The sequence below is a fragment of the Pinus tabuliformis genome, chromosome 6, assembly GCF_031772625.1.
Source record: "Pinus tabuliformis cultivar Carrire ecotype Pingquan chromosome 6, CPIR1, whole genome shotgun sequence".
In the NCBI taxonomy this organism is placed as follows: domain Eukaryota; kingdom Viridiplantae; phylum Streptophyta; class Pinopsida; order Pinales; family Pinaceae; genus Pinus; species Pinus tabuliformis.
The window spans coordinates 2,099,394,543-2,099,414,357 of record NC_142292.1 but is presented as its reverse complement, the minus strand read 5'-3'; the positions used below and the strand labels follow the sequence as shown (position 1 = coordinate 2,099,414,357).

General features: G+C 39.0%; 1 protein-coding gene across 1 annotated transcript; it reads right to left on the bottom strand.

Moving 5' to 3' along the window:
• Positions 1-11,341: 11,341 nt before the first annotated feature.
• LOC149267639 (nuclear poly(A) polymerase 4-like) lies at positions 11,342-12,121 on the bottom strand. The gene is made up of 2 exons (XM_089412967.1): positions 11,750-12,121; positions 11,342-11,665 (listed from the first exon to the last, which is right to left on the bottom strand). Exons 1-2 carry the CDS (start codon positions 12,119-12,121, stop codon positions 11,342-11,344), a joined length of 696 nt encoding a protein of 231 aa, XP_089269093.1.
• Positions 12,122-19,815: the final 7,694 nt, after the last annotated feature.

The following is a 19,815-nucleotide window of genomic DNA, read 5'->3' as shown; positions in this document are numbered from 1 at the left end:
CCAGAGGGGGCAACAAGAGAGATTAGTCATTTTCCCAGCCCTGAAATGCCCATTGTCTCTCTACACCAAGAGAACTTCTTAAAGCTCATAGATTTTGTCAATGCATCTGCAGTATTCTTCAAAGTGTCCACCTTTACCAGCAACACCTTTTTTGTCTTCTATCATATCCCTCACAAAGTGATACTGAACATCAATGTGCTTTGTATTTGAATGATATGCAAGGTTCTTTGCCAAGAAAATTTCACTTTGGCTATCACAGTCTATTCTTATAGCTTCCTGTACTAACCCCATACTTGAACACAATCTCTGCAACCAAATTGCTTCCTTGCTTGCATGAGTGGCTGCCATGTATTCTGCCTCTGTAGTTGATAGTGCCACTACAGATTGTTTCTTACTCATCCAACTGGCTGCACCTCCAAATAGGTTAAACACATACCCACTTGTACATCTTCTATGATCCAGATCTCCAGCGCAGTCTACGTCCACAAAGCCACAAATATCCAACACTCTGTCCAATCCTAGTCTTCCTTGGTAGCACAGACCATAATCACTAGTGCCACGCAAATACCTGAAAACTCACTTCACTGTTGTCCAATGCTCCTTTCCTGGTTTTGACATAAACCTGCTCAATACTCCCACTACATGTGCAATGTCTGGTCTAGTACAGACCATTGCATACATCAGGCTACCGACTGCACTTGCATATGGAACACAGGACATGTCCTCTTCCTCTTCTTGTGTCTTGGGACATTGTTCAACAGATAACCTCACACCTACAGGAATAGGAACCTTCACTGGTTTACTATCCTGCATATTAAACCTCTACAATATTGTCTCGACATACTTCCTTTGGTTTAACCAGAGCTTCCTCTTTTCCCGATCTCTTTTAATTTCCATGCCCAAAATATAGTTTGCAGCACCAAGATCTTTCATGTCGAATTTGGAGGACAATTGGGTCTTCAAATCCTCGATAATTTCTTTGTCATTTCCAACTAGCAACATATCATCCACATACAAGACCAGATAAATAACACGATCACCAATTTATTTAAAATACACATAGTGATCTGCTTTGATTCTAGTGAAGCCAAGTCCCTGTATAAATGTATCAAATTTATGATACCACATCCTTGGTGACTGTTTTAACCCATACAGAGACTTCTTTAACTTGCATACTAGTTCTTTCTTACCCTTCACCGCAAAGCCTTCGGGTTGCTTCAAGTAGATTTCCTCTTCTATATCCCCGTGAAGAAATTTTGTCTTCACATCCATCTATTCTAACTCAAAATCAAAAGCAGCAGCAACAGATAAAAGTAATCTAATAGAAATTACCTTGGCAACAGGAGAAAAAATATCACCAAAATCAATTCCCAGCACTTGGGAATAACCTTTTGCTACCAACCGAGCTTTGTAGTTCTCCACTTTTCCTTTTGCATTTGTCTTCTTCTTAAACACCCATTTGCTGCCAATGGGTTTCCTTCTAGCCGACAACTCCACCAGATCCCAAGCCTCATTTTTGTGCAAAGATGCCATTTCATCAACCATGGCCTCTTTCCAAAGTTTTCCATCCTCTGAATCTAATGCTTCCTTCACAGTTCTGGGATCATCGTTAGTAATAGATAAAGGAAAATTTGAACAGAAAGCAGATGGACTATACCTTTCAGGCTGCCTTCTTTCTCGAACTGATATTTTCATAGTCAGAGTTTGTGGCTCTTCATCTTCTGATTCCTCCTCTGCTGTAGAGTCTGATTCTTTCTCCTTTAGTTCAAACTCTATCTTCTCAGGTTCCTTTCATTGGACTTCATGTTTAATAACATCTTTCACCTCTCTGAACACCACATCTCGGTTGTACACAACCTTCCTTGTGACTGGGTTCCAAAGCTTATAACCCTTTAAACCATCCTTATACCCAATAAAGATACACTTTTTAGATTTACTATCCAACTTGGTTCGTTTCTCCTTTGGAACATGTACATATGCATCACATCCAAATACCCTCAGATGTGAAAGAGAGGTTTCTTACCAGTCCATACCTCTTGTGGAGTCTTATCCTCCAACGCTGATGAAGGTGACCTGTTGACTAGGTAACATGCAGTATCCACCGCCTTTGCCCAGAATTCCTGTCCTAACCCGGCACCACTGAGCATGCTTCTTGCCCTTTCCATCAACGTCTTGTTCATTTTTTCTGCAACTCCATTTTGCTGAGGTGTATATGGAGTATTTTTCTGCCGTGATATACCACACTTCTTACAAAATTCTTCAAATTCCTTGCTGCAAAACTCTCCACCATTATCTGTCCTCAACACCTTTAGCTTCTTCTCTGTCTGATTTTCCACGAGAGCCTTAAATTCTTTAAACTTGTCAAAGACTTCAGATTTCTTCTTAAGGAAATATATCCATGTATTCCTTGAGAAGTCATCTATAAATGATACATAGTACACAGAATTACCCGGTGATGGAACCTTCACAGGTCCAAACACATCACTGTGCACAAGCTCTAATATCTGTTTCGCCCTTTTACTACCAGAGGGGAAACTCACCCGATTCTGCTTCCCATATACACAATTTTCACAAAAATCAAAATCCAGAGAGCTATTACTCATACCTTCTACCATACCTTTACCATGAAGTATTCAAAGGCCCTTCTCTCCAATATGTCCAAGCCTTTGATGCCACAACATGGTCTTCTCTCCAGAGACCACTAGATTTTCTACTCCACTTTCAGGAACCAGAGAACTATTGCACCCATCAATAACAATGCTACCTTGCAGCTTGTACAGAGTTCCAATCCAAACTCTCCGCATCAATACCAGTGCTCCCCGAACCATCTTGCAGGTATCCTTCTCGAACACTGTTTTTACACTTGCATCATCTAGCTTGCTTACAGAAATCAGATTTCTGGCCAATGCAGGAATATGCAGAACACCCAGAAGTGTTCTAACCCTTCCACCTTGCAACTTCAACTTTACTTTTCCGCGACTAATGATTCTAGCCTTCCTATCATCCCCCAAGAATACATCACCACCATCATATTTCTCATACTCGCAGAACCACTCTCTATAGGGAGTGAAGTGAAAGGATGCACCTGAGTCAATCAACCATGCCTTATGATCTACATGTGTACTTGAAGAAGCCAAGTACACATCCCCACCTTCATCTGAGGTGGTTTTTGCTTTTGCAAAAGGAACCTCATCAGATCACTTTCCTTTGTCAGGAGCTTTAGATTTACAGTCCCTTTTGTAGTGCCCTTTCCACATTTCTAGAACACCACCTTTACAGGTTTTCCTGGAGATTTAGATCTCCCTTTAGATTTAGATCTCCCACTCGATGACTTATTTTTGTTTCTGTTCTGGGTCCACCCTCGCACAGACAAGGCATCACCATTTTGGCTCTCCATATTTTTCCATCTCATCTCCTCTGTCAGCAAGGATGAGACTATTTCATCAAAATGCAAGGCAGTTGCATTGCTACCTATTGCAATAACCAGACTATCCCACGAATCTGGTAGAGAACACCACAAACTGATGCACTTATCTTCATTTGAAATTTTAATATCAACAGATGCTAACTGACTTACCACAGTATTAAATGCATTCAGATGCTCTGTCACCAAGTCTCCATCTTTCATCCTCAGGTTATACAGCTTTTTTCGCAGGAACAGTTTATTCACCAAAGACTTAGATTGGTACAAAGTCTCTAACTTGTCCCACAAAGCCTTCGTTGTAGCTTCCCCTGATACATTCAGCAATATTGAATCTGAGACACACAATCGTATTGTGCTCTTTGCCTTCCGATCCAACTTCTTCCATTCTTCATCGGACACTCATGTTGGTTTAGTACCTGGATCTACCATGATCCACTAATCTTTATCCACCAACAGATCCTCCATCTTGAGTTTCCACAACTCAAAACTCTGACCATTAAATTTATCGATCTCTATCTTTCCACTACTCGCCATCTTCTTTCACCACCAGAATCGATCTCGTAGATCTCCCACTGAACAGGGTCTACCACAGGCCCGAGCGAAACCCCTCAGCAACAAAGGCGTCCCCTTGAAGCCAAAACAACTCTGATACCAAATGTAGGTTTTAACCCTATACAGAAATTACCTGCATACGAATTCTAAAACATAGAAAATAAACAATACGAGATCATAACACATATACACAAAGATTTTCCCCTGGATCCCAAAACCGGGACTACCAGCTCAATTTTTCATTATGTTCCTTTCAATGTTATAATACATATTTATACATGCCGAAGCATCCAATACCATGGACCGAAAACCATCGCGTCCAAAAAACATGTGCGAAAATCATGCACAAAACCATAGGTGGGTCCGCCCAACCTAACATAGGGTCCAAAACCAAAATTTTCCGGGGCACTGCCCTGGACCCCATAAAGTGCGGTTACGAGTGCCCCTCAAACGCCTTGTTAACTACGTGGAAAGAATATAACACAACCCAACATCTCTCGTGACAAAACTCATTTATGAAGATCCTTCCACATTTGAAGAAGTAGATAGCCAATAGGTATGGAATGAAGCGATGAATGAAGAGTATTAATCGATCATGGAAAATGATGTTTGGGAGATTGTGCCAAGGCCTAAAGGTAAGTTAGTGGTGATTTCCAAATGGATATATAAGATCAAGATGTTACAGATGGTAGTATTGAAAAACACAAGGCACGGTTCATGGCTAGACGGTTCTTCCAGAAAGAGGGAGAAGGCTATGATGAGACCTTTTCTCTAGTTATCAGGTACACCTCTATTCGATTAAGCATTTCTCTTGTTGCTTCGTTGGGATGGAAATTGCACTATATGGATGTGAAGAATACTTTCCTCAAATGTGTGATTGAGGAAGAGGTGTACATAGAGAAACCTCAAGGATTTGAGGTATTTGGAATAAAAACCATGTTTTCAAGTTGAAGAAGGCCTTGTATGGACTCAAGAAAGCTCCAAGAGATTGGTATGATCGTATTGACAACTATTTGACAAGACTGGGGTTTACCAAGAGTGAAGTTGATCCAAACCTTTACTTTAAGGTTTTGAAGAATGAACCTATGATCTTACTCTTATATATTGATGACTTGTTTTTTACAGGTGTCAAGCCTCTTATCATTCAATGCAATAAGTAGTTGGCTTTTGAGTTCAATATGAAGGATCTTGGGTTGATGCACTGTTACTTGGGATTGAAGTATGGCAAAAACCTGACAGTCTTCCTTAGTCAAGGAAAGTATGTATTATAATCCTTCAAAGATTTGGTATGATGGATTCTAAATCCATGGCGACTCCCATGGTGACTAACTTGAAGAAGTTAAGAGGCTATGACTCCATACTGGTAGATCCATCCATGTACCGAGGACTGATCGATTCATTGATTTATTTGGTTAACACTAGGTCAGACATATGCTTTGTTGTGAACATATTGAACCACTTCTAGGTTGAACTGAGACATAAGCATTGGATTGTAGCAAAGCACATTTTGATATATTTGCATGGTACAATAAATTATGGATTGAGATTCGTTACAAACAAGGACGTACAACTTCAGGGATATACAGATGTTGATTGGGCAGGAAGCGTTGAAGATAGGAAGAGTACCTTGGGAGTATGCTTCAGTTTGGGATCAGCTACAATATCATGGTTGAGTAGGAATTAGATGTCAATTTCACTCAACATTGTTGAAACATAGTACATCACATCTAATGAGGCTTGAATTGAAGCAGTGTGGCTCTAGAAGTTTTTTGTAGGGTTGTTTGACCAAGAGTTGGAATCGACAGTGATACACTGCGATAATAAAAGTTGTGTGAATATTTCAGATAATCTTGTGTTCCATGATAGGTAAAAGCATATTAAGATCAAGTAAAACTACATATGTGACATGGTGCAAAGGAGAGTAATAAGGCTTGAGTACATCTCCAACGATGATCAGAGAATTGATGTTCTAATGAATTTGCTATCAAGAGACAAGTTTGTGTACTTCAGAGATAATTCGGGGCTCATGGAAACTATCCCTCTCATTTAGAGGGAGTACTGATATGTCTGCAACATGGATGGACATTCCCCCGAAAGGGAGAATGGGTCCAAGAGACCCAGAGGGCTCAATGGGAAGTGTCGAGTGAGTGTCCCTTAGAGGAGGACCCTGATTACACACGAAGAATGGTGGAGTGAGGTCCTGGACCTTGGTCACACATCAGGAATGGTGGAGTGCGTTCCTTAAGAATCTAAACCTTGATCACACACTGGGTAGGTGGAGTGTGAGGTCCTTTCAACATCTAGACCCAATCACTGACCAAGAAAGGCTTGAGTGAGGTATTAGCCCTGAGTGCTTGATAGTTGAGGGTCTTAGCATGTTTGGCCTAGGTATAGGCCATGGGATTCAAGGAGCGGTCACTCTAGAGGAGTGAGTCTTGATACGCTGATGACATTACCATGGTTTTGGTATCACCCTGGATATGCCCACTAGCAGATGATGCTAGATGATGATGTTGGCAATGATGGACAACCTTTTTATTTAGATACCATAGTTGGAATTCAACACTCCCTCTTGAATTGGCAACTATGGTCAGTATTCATAATGTACATTTGGTCACTTGATGTAATTGTATTTATCATTGTAAAGCATATTTTTAAATTCTTGGGTCAAAATAAATTTTATTTTGAGTCAAAGTCCCATTATGACTTTTTAAAGATGAAAATTCGAATTTTTGAAATGTAAATTTTGGCTCTGAAAGTGACAAGTTGTCTTCCCTCCAAGTCAAGTTGGCCCTGGCCAAGAGACACATCCATTCACCCAATACAAACTATTATATAAAGGCAACTCGACCTCCTCTATTTGGGAATTCACACTCTCTCAAACAAGATAGTTTATGGGCAAGCAAGCGAAGGACAAGAAGGACGAAGAAGGAGTATGAAATATCTATTTTCTCTCTCTCTTGCAACTCACACGTGTGGATTAGTCTCTCTCTAAGTTTCACTTTTTTGGGGGGCAATTGTTGCAGGGGGCCAAAATTTTTGGGTTAGTGGGGAAATTCTTGCAGGGTCGAAATTCCTCGGGCAATTGGCTATTGCAAGATAGCCAAAACTTTGGGTCAAACATGCAAGGTAAAGTACAAGATCAGATTGGGTGACTTGACTTGTAGGAGAAAGCCATATTTGACCATAGTTCTAGGTGTTTCTCTCATTGAACAAGGATAATTTCTCTATTGAAAAGGCATGTTAGGTTTTCCCCTTTTGTGGGTTTTCCTAGGGTAAATATTGTCCTCTTTTGTGTGTTGTGATATCTATTATTCCACTGTTCTCTATGGTTGAATTTTTGAAGTATAATTGTTGAAAGATATATTTGAATAAGTTAAAAGAAGATCTACATCAAAAGTAATTATCATAATTTCAGAAATTTTGTGCTAACCCTAATTGCACCATGAAAATCAACACTCGAATGTCAGAAACCAATAGAAAAAGTAAAGGAGATAAAGGGCATCCTTGTCACAATCTGCGAGAAGCCAAAAAAAAGGGGAGGGACGACCATTAATTAAAAATAACCAAATTTGAACTTCTATTGAATCCTAAAATCCAATTGATCATCATTGGTATGATCCCCAAGTCGACAAGACAACGGTTGATGAATGTCTAATCAACCCAATTGAAAGCTTTTGATAAATATATTTTCATTAAGAAGTCCAAAGTATTACGAGCCTTGATTGAATGCATAGCTTTCTAATTGACCCATAACATCATGAATTTGATGGTCTTATAGGAATCCAAATTGCTCCTCTGTGATGACTTGGTTGAGAATGGGTTTTAGCCTATTTGCTATTATTTTTGTTACCATCTTGTAAAAGACATTGAAACATGGGATCAAGGAAAATTATCGAAGGAATCGACATCCCATTCCTTTGGTATTATGTAGATAAAATTTGAATTCAACACTCCAAGCATAGATCCTTTAGTCTGAGATTCTTTGATTATCTAAAGCATGTCCCCTTTCATCAATTCAAAAAAAACCATGAAGAATTCAGTAGTGAATTTGTCATTCTCGTGGCTCTTATTCTTTGGCATTTTAGAGAGTGTTGCGAGTATCTCTCCCTCATTTACCTTTATCTCTGTTGGGTTGTGTTATATTAGGTGGGCGGACCTACCTATGGTTTTGTGCATGGATTTCACACATGGTTTTGGGCGCAATAATTTTCAGTCCATGGTATTTTGTAGATCCGGTGAAGGGAACTACGGTTATGTTCTAATCCAGGGTTAATGGATTGGGCTTTATGGATGCTTTGGCATGTATATATATATGTATTGTAACATTGAAATGAATATAATGAAAAATCAATTTGGTAGTCACGATTTTGGGATCCAAGGGAAAATATCTATGCATATTCGTTTTATGTGTTATGCTCTCGCCATTGTTTATTTTCTGTTTTTAGAATTAGTACACAGGTAATTTCTATACAGGATTAAAACTTACAATCTCCAGAAAATCACTTATCTCCTTTAAACTTCAGTGAAGAAATATATTAATAACATTTAACCTTTCAAGAATAGAATTCCCGAAAGAGCCTCGAAAAGGTTCTTAAAATGGTGCACACTAGCGTCCACGATTTCTTTGAAAGTGGATACAAAGTCTCCAAAATGATTTTTGATTTTCCATATGGAATTGACGTTCTTTATGGAAATTGAAAAACAAATAGAAAAAAAATTGTATAGTTGCCTCCTTCAGAGATCCACGTTGCTCGACTCTTACTCCACCAAAGTTCCTCATCCATAACAAGTATTTCTCTCTTTATAGCCTCTAAGAAGCGAAGCTCGTCCGACGAAGATGCATGAGTCATTGCCATGGCAGATATTATCTATATTTGATTCAACCTTAATCATTGATATAAATCTTTATATAAATATGATTCCATGCCTTAATTTTGTCTTTCAAATAAAATATATATATATTTTAAAATCGTTGCATACAAGAGAGATCGAAATTTGGGTCAATATGCGTCTAATTTGCCTTTATTAGTTTAACCATTTTAGCCCGGAGTAAATGAATCTACAATAAATAAACCATTTCCACAATTATTTTAAATTAAATATTTATATACAACTTTTAAATAATACATTAACACAAATTCATCTAAATTAATATTTTAAAAATTATAAAATTGAAAGACAACATTCATTCAATATATACAAATGAGAGTTTTTAAAATTCAATATCCATACTAAATCATTTAAATGAATAATGTTAAAATTGTAAAGTTAAAAGATCATTATCAAAAAAATAATTAATATACATAAATTTTAGCCTTTTAACTTATACTTTCATCTAATACTATTTAAACAATATATTAAATGTACACTAATAGAAATCCATCTATCGCATTTAAGGAAAACATTAAATATATACATTAACACAAACTCATGCAAATACATATCAAGTAAAGAAAATATTAAATATGAACTTAACACAAATTTATGTAGACAAACACAAGTGAGAAGAATTACAATTCTTATTGGTTGACTTGAGCTAAGCAGTTCTTAAAAGCTTAATTTATTTTCTACTTGGGACGAAACTCTAGCTATGGAGTGAACCTTAGCTGCAGCGACAATGATCCAAGGTACCCTCCTAAATTGATACGGGTGCACAAAATTAAGGTACGTTGTAGGTATGACGGTCCTCTGGATGTCGTAGTCTTTTGTCCTTGTAAGGTTCCATTTTACTCTAGTAGGTAGACATAGTATTTGGTATATGGTTCCCTCCCATTCTTGGTTTTTCGAGCCTTTTTGCCATACTTTTGGCCTTTGTTTTTGGTGAGCCTGACATTGCACCTATCCTCTCCACATGCCGCCGACAATAGCAAATTCCTATTCACATTGGGATGACTTTAAGGGAGAATGGCCTGATCCAGGAGGATCTCATCAAATCAATTGCATAGTTTTCAGCTCATTGTTAGCGTCAGTTCATCGACATCGTTCAATCTTCATCAGTATCCAGTGTTGATTCAGTGTTTCGGTTCATGGTTATCGTCATGTGGTGTTTTATGTCGCATTGTCACAATTTGTTATAATGGGTTTTTTTTTAATTAAGGTGATGTAAAAGTGTAAGTCTAACACTAAAGACATAACCTAAGTCATTATAAAAAACCTATGCTAAAGACCTAAGTGACTAAACCTAAGACCTAGCCCTAAACCTATGGTACAAACCTAAACACATTAAATTTATGCATTAAACTATTGCAATGACCCACTTCGGACCTGTTAGCACTCGAATCTTCCTCAGGCCGAAAGGAGGCAGGTTCAAGGCAACATCAAACCAAGCTCAGCCTCGTAGCTAGCCCTATGAGGGTAGGAGAGGGCTCTCTCCAGTCAATCTCGATAAAATGAGCAATAGGGTGCGAGATGACTTAAAATGGGAACTGATTTAGGCTAGTAAATGGATAGGAAAGAGGTAATTTGATAAATGACTGGGTTTTCTGGGTAGCGTGGGATCAAGAATAGCATGAGCAGGGAAATTAAATCCGATACATAGATTATCTCAAGAGGCAAGACAGGCAATAAATTTAGCATTCAATTTTGACATTATATGGAATGAAAAGAACACTGGGAGATTGACAAGGGCAATAGATGAATCCTTATCAAACAGAAGAAAACACAAAACATGAATACCTTCCCAAGGCAGAGCAGCAAACTGGATTCTGCCTTTCTCACTTAAAAGTATTCATTTTGAAATGATTATGAAATGAAATGGAAACACAACAAGCTACATATGAAACAAAGGAAAAAACAAATGTTGAATTCACACCACAAGAATCTCAGGAGTAAGAGCTGTATCTTTTCATTAAATCCCTGTCAAAAAACTGTACAGTGAAGTTTTCCTTCACAACTCTCCCACTATTTGCCAGAACTCAGAACTCTTTACAAATGATTTTTTATGCAATAAATAAGCTCCACTATGAGAAAACAAATCGATCCAAATGGGGAGCTGTTACAACTAAAATCCTGAGGATATGAAATGAACCGTCCATCTGTTCTATAGACAGAATAGCGTTTCATTATTCCACTTGAAACTCTTTGATGACCAATAAAAAAGGCGACAACTGTAGCTGCAGATCATATCTGAAGTCGAAAATAGGAAATCGGATCCTATTCCTCTGTTGTAAATATCTTTGTTTTATATTTAGGCATTTAGTTTTTTGACTTTTCACCTTCCGTATTTCCTATATGCATGTGCACTCAGAATATGAGGGCCACTGAATATTCTGCTACCCAGGTATTTATTCCATGTGTTGTAAACATCGATGTTGATCAATTCGGAATTACTCAAACCTGATAATAAAGTTCACTCCTGAAATGCTAAGCATCGGTGGTCTTGTTCCTTGATGAAGCCAAGTTTAACCTGATTAAAGGTTTTCGTTGAGTTTCAGCTTTAGAGTTGGATAAAATAATTCCTGAACCAGGTAATTCTACAGGCTCGAGTTCTTCTACACTTCCATTTTCACATTTGTCCACAGGTGACCCACAATGGGCTATTGCTTTAGGTTGTCCATTTCTAGGACATGACTTCACAGTATCAACCATCGATTTCTGCTGCTCTTCTGAAATAGTCTTCATCGGAACAAATGTGGTATATTCATCAAGTTCATCCAGCTCTTCAACAGGTGACCCAAATCCATCACCCTGACCAGATGTTATCTTCGTGACGGCAGCTTCCTCAGCAGTCAGTGAAGTTTATATTGCAACAGGTTCAGCAGGGGCAATTACTATTTCAGAATTTGATGTTAAAGTATCATTAGCAAGAGGTAACATGGAAGCCCTCTTTGAGGCTACAAGTTCTTCATTTGCTCTATCCCTCTTTCTTTTTCCCATGCTGGTAACTTCTCCTGAAATCCCATCCAACTCATCATCTGGCAAACCTGTATCACTTTTTGCTACATGACTCAAAACGGGAACTCTTGTACTAGAAATAGCGTTTGGTCTCCCAGCTGTTCCTAACATTTTTGTTGTTCGTGGAGGGTGGAAACCACCTGGGAAAACAAATGAGGGAATACTCCTCCGCTTTATATGAGAAACATTAATCTCCATGCCCGGTTTCCACAGTGTGTACATTTTGACAGAATGCGTGAATTCATCCATAGTTTCCCTTATGTCAAACTGTTCTCCTTTAATACCACGTGCAACCCAATCACAACAAATTCATTACTCTGTTTAGCAGGATCAAAACGTATGATTATGTGCCCTTCATCCCTCTGAACAACGCATTGGTTTAAAAAACGCAACCTTTGCGTGCCCAATATGGAGATGGCCACGTTGTTTCTGGGGAACACGTGTATATACAGTTAAATTTCAACTCCAGCCGAAAAGACATAGGCGTTTCCCAACCATGCGTCGGTCTGAACTGTTTCAAACGAATCAGGGAATACATCTATGACAATCGCATCGAAATACTTTCACCGAGATTATAACTTCATTCCATATGTTGAGACAAAGTATGTTTGCATTTAAATCCAACTTCTTCCCTGGCCAGCGTTTAGTCAAATCCAGATCAGCAGATGTCGGAGAAACAGAAGGTCCCTTTTCAAGAATTCTTTTGTTTGAAACATCTGTATTTGATGAGATTGAAACAAACCCCACTGTTTTGGGTGAAGCTGAAATCTGCCCAAGTTTGCTCTGGCTGTTTTCCCTTTTTGAAATTTTGAAACACTGCAAATTATTGACTTTTTCTAGGACGTTATGGAAATCCTTTCTTGACTCCAAGCTCAAGGAAATAATTGAGAATATAGAAACATACCTCAAGTGGATTTGGAATATAATACTGAATACCTCAAAGAATGTGAGGATGGACCAGAACTCGATGACAAGGTCTAGTGAGGGCACTGAAAAAACGGACAACTATTTAACGCACGGTTCTATGTCATTATGGATCCATCTGCAATGGTTTGAAGTTCAAGGAGAAATTCTTTCCCACTTCTATTTATTTGTGTTCTCAAATTGGGGGCTATTCTAGAAGGTTAGTTGAAGTCTCATACACTATGAAATCCCTCCTAGTAGTGTTCCAAGGTAGAAAAGGGACATTTTGCATGCTCTGTTGACTTTGTATTCAAAACGTCTGCAAATGTAACTAGAGCGTCTGCGTTTTTTATTTACTTTAATTAAACTTGTTTCTGGGCTATGCTTCCTTCCCTTATTCCAAGGCATTTTTCCCCTCTTTTAAATTCCGTATCAACCTCCTCTTCAACTCTAACAATGGTTGTAGCAACACTGCTATGCTGTTCGCTAATCCGTGTCAGCTTTGTTGCATGAACCAGGTGATCTGCCCAGCAGATAGTTTGAGCAGCCAGCTGACCACTATTTGATTGCTCCACCTGATATGGTGATAGTTGAGGACCAGAAGCTAAACATGCTTTATGATAAGGCATCACTGTAACTGAGAATTTAGAATTGATTTTGGGATCCATATTATCTCCATTCCTTTTTTGAGCCTTCTCGCGCTTGACTCTTTCCATCTGGCACTGAGGTAGGCGAGACCGCTTTTGAAATATTTTATCCTCATAGGACCCAATAGCTTGAATAAAATGCTCTACTCGTTTCAAAATTGCCTCTCCTGAATCTGTCAAATAACCACCCATTGCCTTGAACTCTTTCTTGTACTCAGCCATCAGCAAGTTAATTGCCCCCTCACGGATTTCCAATGTAGACATGTGTGGTAGGAAATCATTGCCGACGAAGAAACAAATAAAGATACAATTCATCAACAAGCCATTCAAAGTCTATCTGAAATGGAGGGTTTGGCATCCTCAAGTCATATTCTAAGTGTTCTCGCAAAGTCCAAATGTTGAGAAACTGATATGGTTCTTTGGGAATAGAGCTCCCTTTTGCCGTTTGAATAATACTAATTTTTTATAATTAGCAATCCTTTGCGACATTTGGTGCGCTTTCATTTTGAGGTGGCAACTTTTTAGGCTTGTGATGATACGAGTACACCTATCAAAGATTCGGCCTCTTTTACTCTTTGGACTGTCCGACTTCTCTGGAACGATATTTTTCCTTGTTTTTGTATGCTCTCTCTCTTGCCCTCAACAGAGCCCTTGCCAGCATCTCAAGAGTCCTCATTTCTGTATTCCGAGGATTAGTCGCATGTTGGTGGGTTTCGTGCCGATAATGTGTAGTAATCTCAGTGTTAATATGCTATTGAGTTTGCTGGTCTGAATCTACGTTTGAACCAGCATCAACGCCCGGGCTCGGATGTAAAGTCTGCCTCAAACCCAAAACATTAAGTTCTTCTGGCATGAGTCCTTACTTTACTTCCCACGGTTTTGAAAAAGGGAAATTTGCGCGTCTTTGGATTGGGATCAAGTATTCTTCTGATCAATTCTCGAGCCCCAGTAGAGAGATATTTCGAAAACTTGAAGCCGCTTTTGAAGATCTCTAGACCAAACATCGGTAGGAGCACCATCGTATCCTCTGCTAGAAATGACCTCGGGTACCACATAATTGGGGCTTCCACCAGTCGTATGGAGCAAACCGTCTTCCTTAAATTGCTGAGGCAGCGCGCTGAGGCCGAAATCAAATATCTTCACATTTCCATTTGCATCGAGAAGAACGTTCTCAGGCTTCAAATCTCTGTAGTAGACACCCTTGCTGTGACAATATCCTACAGCTTTAATAAGCTGCTGAGAATACTTTCTTGCGTCCTTTTTTTCAGCTTGCCATTGCGCGAGGCTTTATCGAACAATTCACCCCCTGTCACAAATTCAAGAACAATGTATATCTTCTTCTTACTCGCCAATACCTTGTATAATCTCACGACATTTGGATGCTTGATGAGCTTCAAAGTGCAGATTTCGCGTTTGAAATGATCGATGATCTTGCGGTGGAAAATCATTTCCTTGTCCAAAATTTTCACGGCATAGCTCTGCCCTGTTTCGACGTTAACTGCCCTCTTCACTTTAGCGAAATTTCCTGATAACCTGTCGAGGCTAAAGCCTAAATCCTTTACAATCCCTGTTCTTGCCTCAGATCTCCAAGGCTTCGGCAACTAAAGCTCAGATGTGTCGTGTTGGAATCCCGCAACAAGAAAATGGGATTTGTTTTTCAAAATTGGTGTGATATCCTGCTTGGAGGCTATGTGCGTCGCACTCCAGCCCAACGCGTGGCCCAGGCGGATGCGCTGCGCCAGTCCAATTTTGCACGGTGCAAAAGTGCTCTACGCGCCGCGCTACGTGGGTGCGCCACGCCTTCTTCCAGTGCGACGCGCTCCACTTCAATGTGCCGCCAGTGTCTTGAATTACAATCAATCCGAAGCTAAGAAAGCCAGGGAGCACATAAAAAGGGGTATATCTTTTCATTGTAAAACCACTGGAAAACTGTACATTCATCTTGTACGTCCAACCTAATGAGGTAAAATTCTCTGAAGCAACTCTCGAGCCGTCTCTATAATATCTGCCTTGTCAGTTTGATTTTCCTGAATTCTTCTACTAGTTATCCTGCCGACCACACTAAGAAATAACCTCGACCGAGCTTTGGTATTTGTTAAGATTTGCAAGACAGAAGCTCCATATTTAGGGTTAGAAGCAAGGCTATACAGTAACAGGAATGCCTCTCGGATCAAAGTAGCTATGTCTTTGAATATTTCATTTGCATTATTATCCACCTTAGCATCGTCCTTCTCATCTGCATCAAACTCAGAATTAAGCAGAGCTACAACCAACATTGGAATGTTCAGTGTTTGTTGATCTACGCCATTGGGATTTTGAGGAGCGCAAATCTCGGAATGTGTATTCTCATCCTTAGTAGCATCTTGTCTATGACTGTCCACATTCTCATCATTACTTACACCTTTTCTGGAATCATTTCGGATTTCTCGTTCTTGTGCGCCCTTGCAACCAGACAGCATGGAACTTAATAAGCATGCTACCCCTATGTTTCCAGATGCAACAATAAATGCCAGGACATGTAAAGCACTCCTACAAAGTTCATACTCCCATTTATCATGGAATGTGGGAGAGACGCATTCAGATAGAGCCTGCAAAACCATTTTACATGTGCCTTCCATCCCTGAAATTCCTATGCTGATATTGCTATTGTTGAAATGCATTTGAGTATCTTCTTTGCAGCCATAGAAGAGCTTAAGCACCGCTGGACAATTTAAGAGGAACAAAAACTGAACTGCCTACAACTATGCATTTGCACCAATTTTCTTCCGTAAAATTTCAGACAAGCTTCTGTAAAATAATTTTTGACCAAATTGCTCTCGTTCTATGCCTGGATGAATATTCATTGTAGAAATGACTTGCAATTTTATGCTCTTGCTTGGATTATCCAACATTATTTGATGAAGCTTCCTTGGTGAATTTGATTTTGACAGAGGATTGATAAGGCTGAGTCTAACATTGGCTCCAATTGGGATGGCAGCTGCCGCTCCGTAGAGGCGCCAAGAACATCAGATCTTTGGGAGAGCAAACAGTGCCTCCGTCCATTGGGCTATGGAGTCCATTATTCCGGCAAACCAACATGACTCAATTTATTGACTGAAACTTGTTTCAAACTGACTCAATGCAAACTGCCATGACTGAAAAAACTTGTCTTTAACAAACTAACTCAAAATACTAAGAACTGAACTTAAAACTTAAAGCTTGGTGGCAGTACATGGCCACCTGTGTTTCTTACAAGACAATATATCCTAAAACTATATCAAAATGCCAATGTAACCAATCAAGCAGATGCCTTCTTACTTGATTCTCCTGATCAGATATGTTGGTCAGCAATACAAACTGATCATTGGGCATCCAAAAACATAGTTCACCATGATCTCCTTCATCACTGAACACTGCAATAAACACTTTCACAGCTGACTGCAACAAATCTGCCATTGGATCCTGAAAAACATGAAGTCTTTCCTCTTGCTGAAAGAACAAGGTGTCCTTTTCACCTGCTTCTGATTTCTCTTCAAAATGTACTTCAGCAAAAATCTGCTCCTGGTCCCCAAAAAATTCTGAACAAATATATGAGTAGGTCTCTTCTTGGAAAAACAATTCAACACATGAAACATATGAAGAAGAATTTGAATGGAAATCTTGAATGCTTTGATCTTCTGCGGTGTAAATGTACTGTAGGTTATCTTCATATGATATGATAGCCAGGTTTTCATGTTCCTTATTACATCCATTAATCATAAGAAAAGCATTTTTGGATGATTCTTGAAACTCAAGCATGACGTCTCTATCATCTATCATAAATTCATCCAGAGAAACTTTTTCACCTACCTGAACAAAGATATCCTCTTGTTGTTCATGAATTGGCTGGATTACCTTGGTAGGAAGGTTGTGTTCTAATGAGATGAGGGCAGTTAAGCCTGTAACTCTATCTTCTTCATTTGAGGCAGCCTCAACAATGCAATTCTCTTCTATGAGATCTGGAGCAACATGTTTTTCCTGATCACAATCCGTCTCTGGATCTGGTTTATCATCATCATTTTCGGAGATTGGAGCATCATTTTCCTGCGTATCCTTATTTATTTCAACCAGATTTGAAATAGTACTTCTTTTTTCATCATTTTCAATCATATGGAAATCTTTAACATGTTGTTTTGATCTTGCTGCAAATTTTCTTCTAAGAGTTCTGTAGGTTACTGAAACGGATTTTCATACAATGCTTCCGTGATTTCTTCGTCCGTAAAATTATCATCCTCATAGTATTTTTCAAGGTTCTCAATAAAACCATAAGCATGCTTGCAACAATCCTGAACTAAATTTAATGATGGATAAGATTCTTTATACTTCTCAAAGAATATTGAATGAAAATCCTTTAGACAATAAATGGAAGCAGGTGGCAAGCTTTCATACCAAGATCGGGCTTCATCTTCCAAGGTAGCCATAAACATTTTCATCAAACAGTCTTCAGGAAAATTGATCTTTAACCTAAGCACATGAATGTGAAATTTCACCAGATGAAGAGCAGCGTCATTACCTTCCACATTTCTGAATACAGGCAAATTCTTTGACCAATCTACCTTGGGCGTTTTATTTGGAAAACTTGGGATGTGATCTCGGCTCATGGGAGCGTATCTTCTTGCAATCTGATCCATCTTGAAAATCTTACCGCTACTAATCTCTCTGCAGTGGAGTCACCATGAAGGATTAATTGCTGGATTCTTCAGTGAATGGAGTCGCCAAGTGAATGATTTCAGCCGTCTTCTTATGTCTGATCGTTGTTCACCATCAAATATCAGCTCTGAACTTGAGATATGTACTGGGGCAAAACGATCTTCAAGCAAACCATTTCGTCCCCAGTATGGTCGCCACTATGTTAGCGCTCGAATCTGCCTCAAGCTGAAAGGAGGCAGGTTCAAGGCAACATCAAACCAAGCTCAGCCTCGTAGCTAGCCCTACGAGGGCAGGAGAGGGCTCTCTCTTGTCAATCTCGATAAAATGAGCAATAGGGTGCGAGATGAATTAAAATGGGAACTGATTTAGGCTAGTAAATGGATAGGAAAGGGGTAATTTGATAAATGACTGGGTTTTCTGGGCAGCCTGGGATCGAGAATAGCATGAGCAGGGAAATTAAATCCGAGACACATATTATCTCAAGAGGCAAGACAGGCAATAAATTTAGCATTCAATTTTGACATTATATGGAATGAAAAGAATGCTAGGAGGTTGACAAGGGCAATAGATGAATCCTTATCAAACAGAAGAAAACACAAAACATGAATACCTTCCCAAGGCAGAGCAGCAAACTGGATTCTGCCTTTCTCACTTAAAAGTATTCATTTAGAAATGATTATAAAATGAAATGGAAACACAACAAGCTACATATGAAACAAAGGAAAAAACAAATGTTGAATTCACACCACAAGAATCTCAGGAGTAAGAGCTGTATCTTTTCATTAAATCCCTGTCAAAAAACTGTACAGTGAAGTTTTCCTTCACAGCTCTCCCACTGTTTGCCAGAACTCAGAACTCTTTACAAATGATTTTTTATGCAATAAATAAGCTCCACTATGAGAAAACAAATCGATCCAAATGGGGAGTTGTTACAACTAAAATCTTGAGGATATGAAATGAACCGTCCATTGTTCTATAGACATAACAACGTTTCATTATTCCACTTGAAACTCTTTGATGACCAATAAAAAAGGTGACAACTGTAGCTGCAGATCATATCTGAAGTCGAAAATAAGAAATCAGATCCTATTCCTCTGTTGTAAATAACTTTGTTTTATATTTAGGCATTTAGTTTTTTTACTTTTCACCTTCTGTATTTCCTATATGCATGTGCACTCAGAATATGAGGGCCACTGAATATTCTGCTACCCAGGTATTTATTCCACGTGTTGTAAACATTGATGTTGACCAATTCGGAATTACTCGAACCTGATAATAAATTTCACTCCTGAAATGCTAAGCATTGGTGGTCTTGTCCCTTGATGAAGCCAAATTTAACCTCATTAAGGGTTTTCGTTGAGTTTCAGCTTTAGAGTTGGATAAAATAATTCCTGAACCAGGTAATTCTACAGGCTCGAGTTCTTCTACACTTCCATTTTCACATTTGTCCACAAGTGACCCACAATGGGCTATTGCTTTAGGTTGTCCATTTCTAGGACATGACTTCACAGTATCAACCATCGATTTCTGCTGCTCTTCTGAAATAGTCTTCATCGGAACAAATGTGGTATATTCATCAAGTTCATCCAGCTCTTCAACAGGTGACCCAAATCCATCACCCTGATCAGATGTTATCTTCGTGATGGCAGCTTCCTCGGCAGTCAGTGAAGTTTATATTGCAACAGGTTCAGCAGGGGCAATTACTATTTCAGAATTTGATGTTAA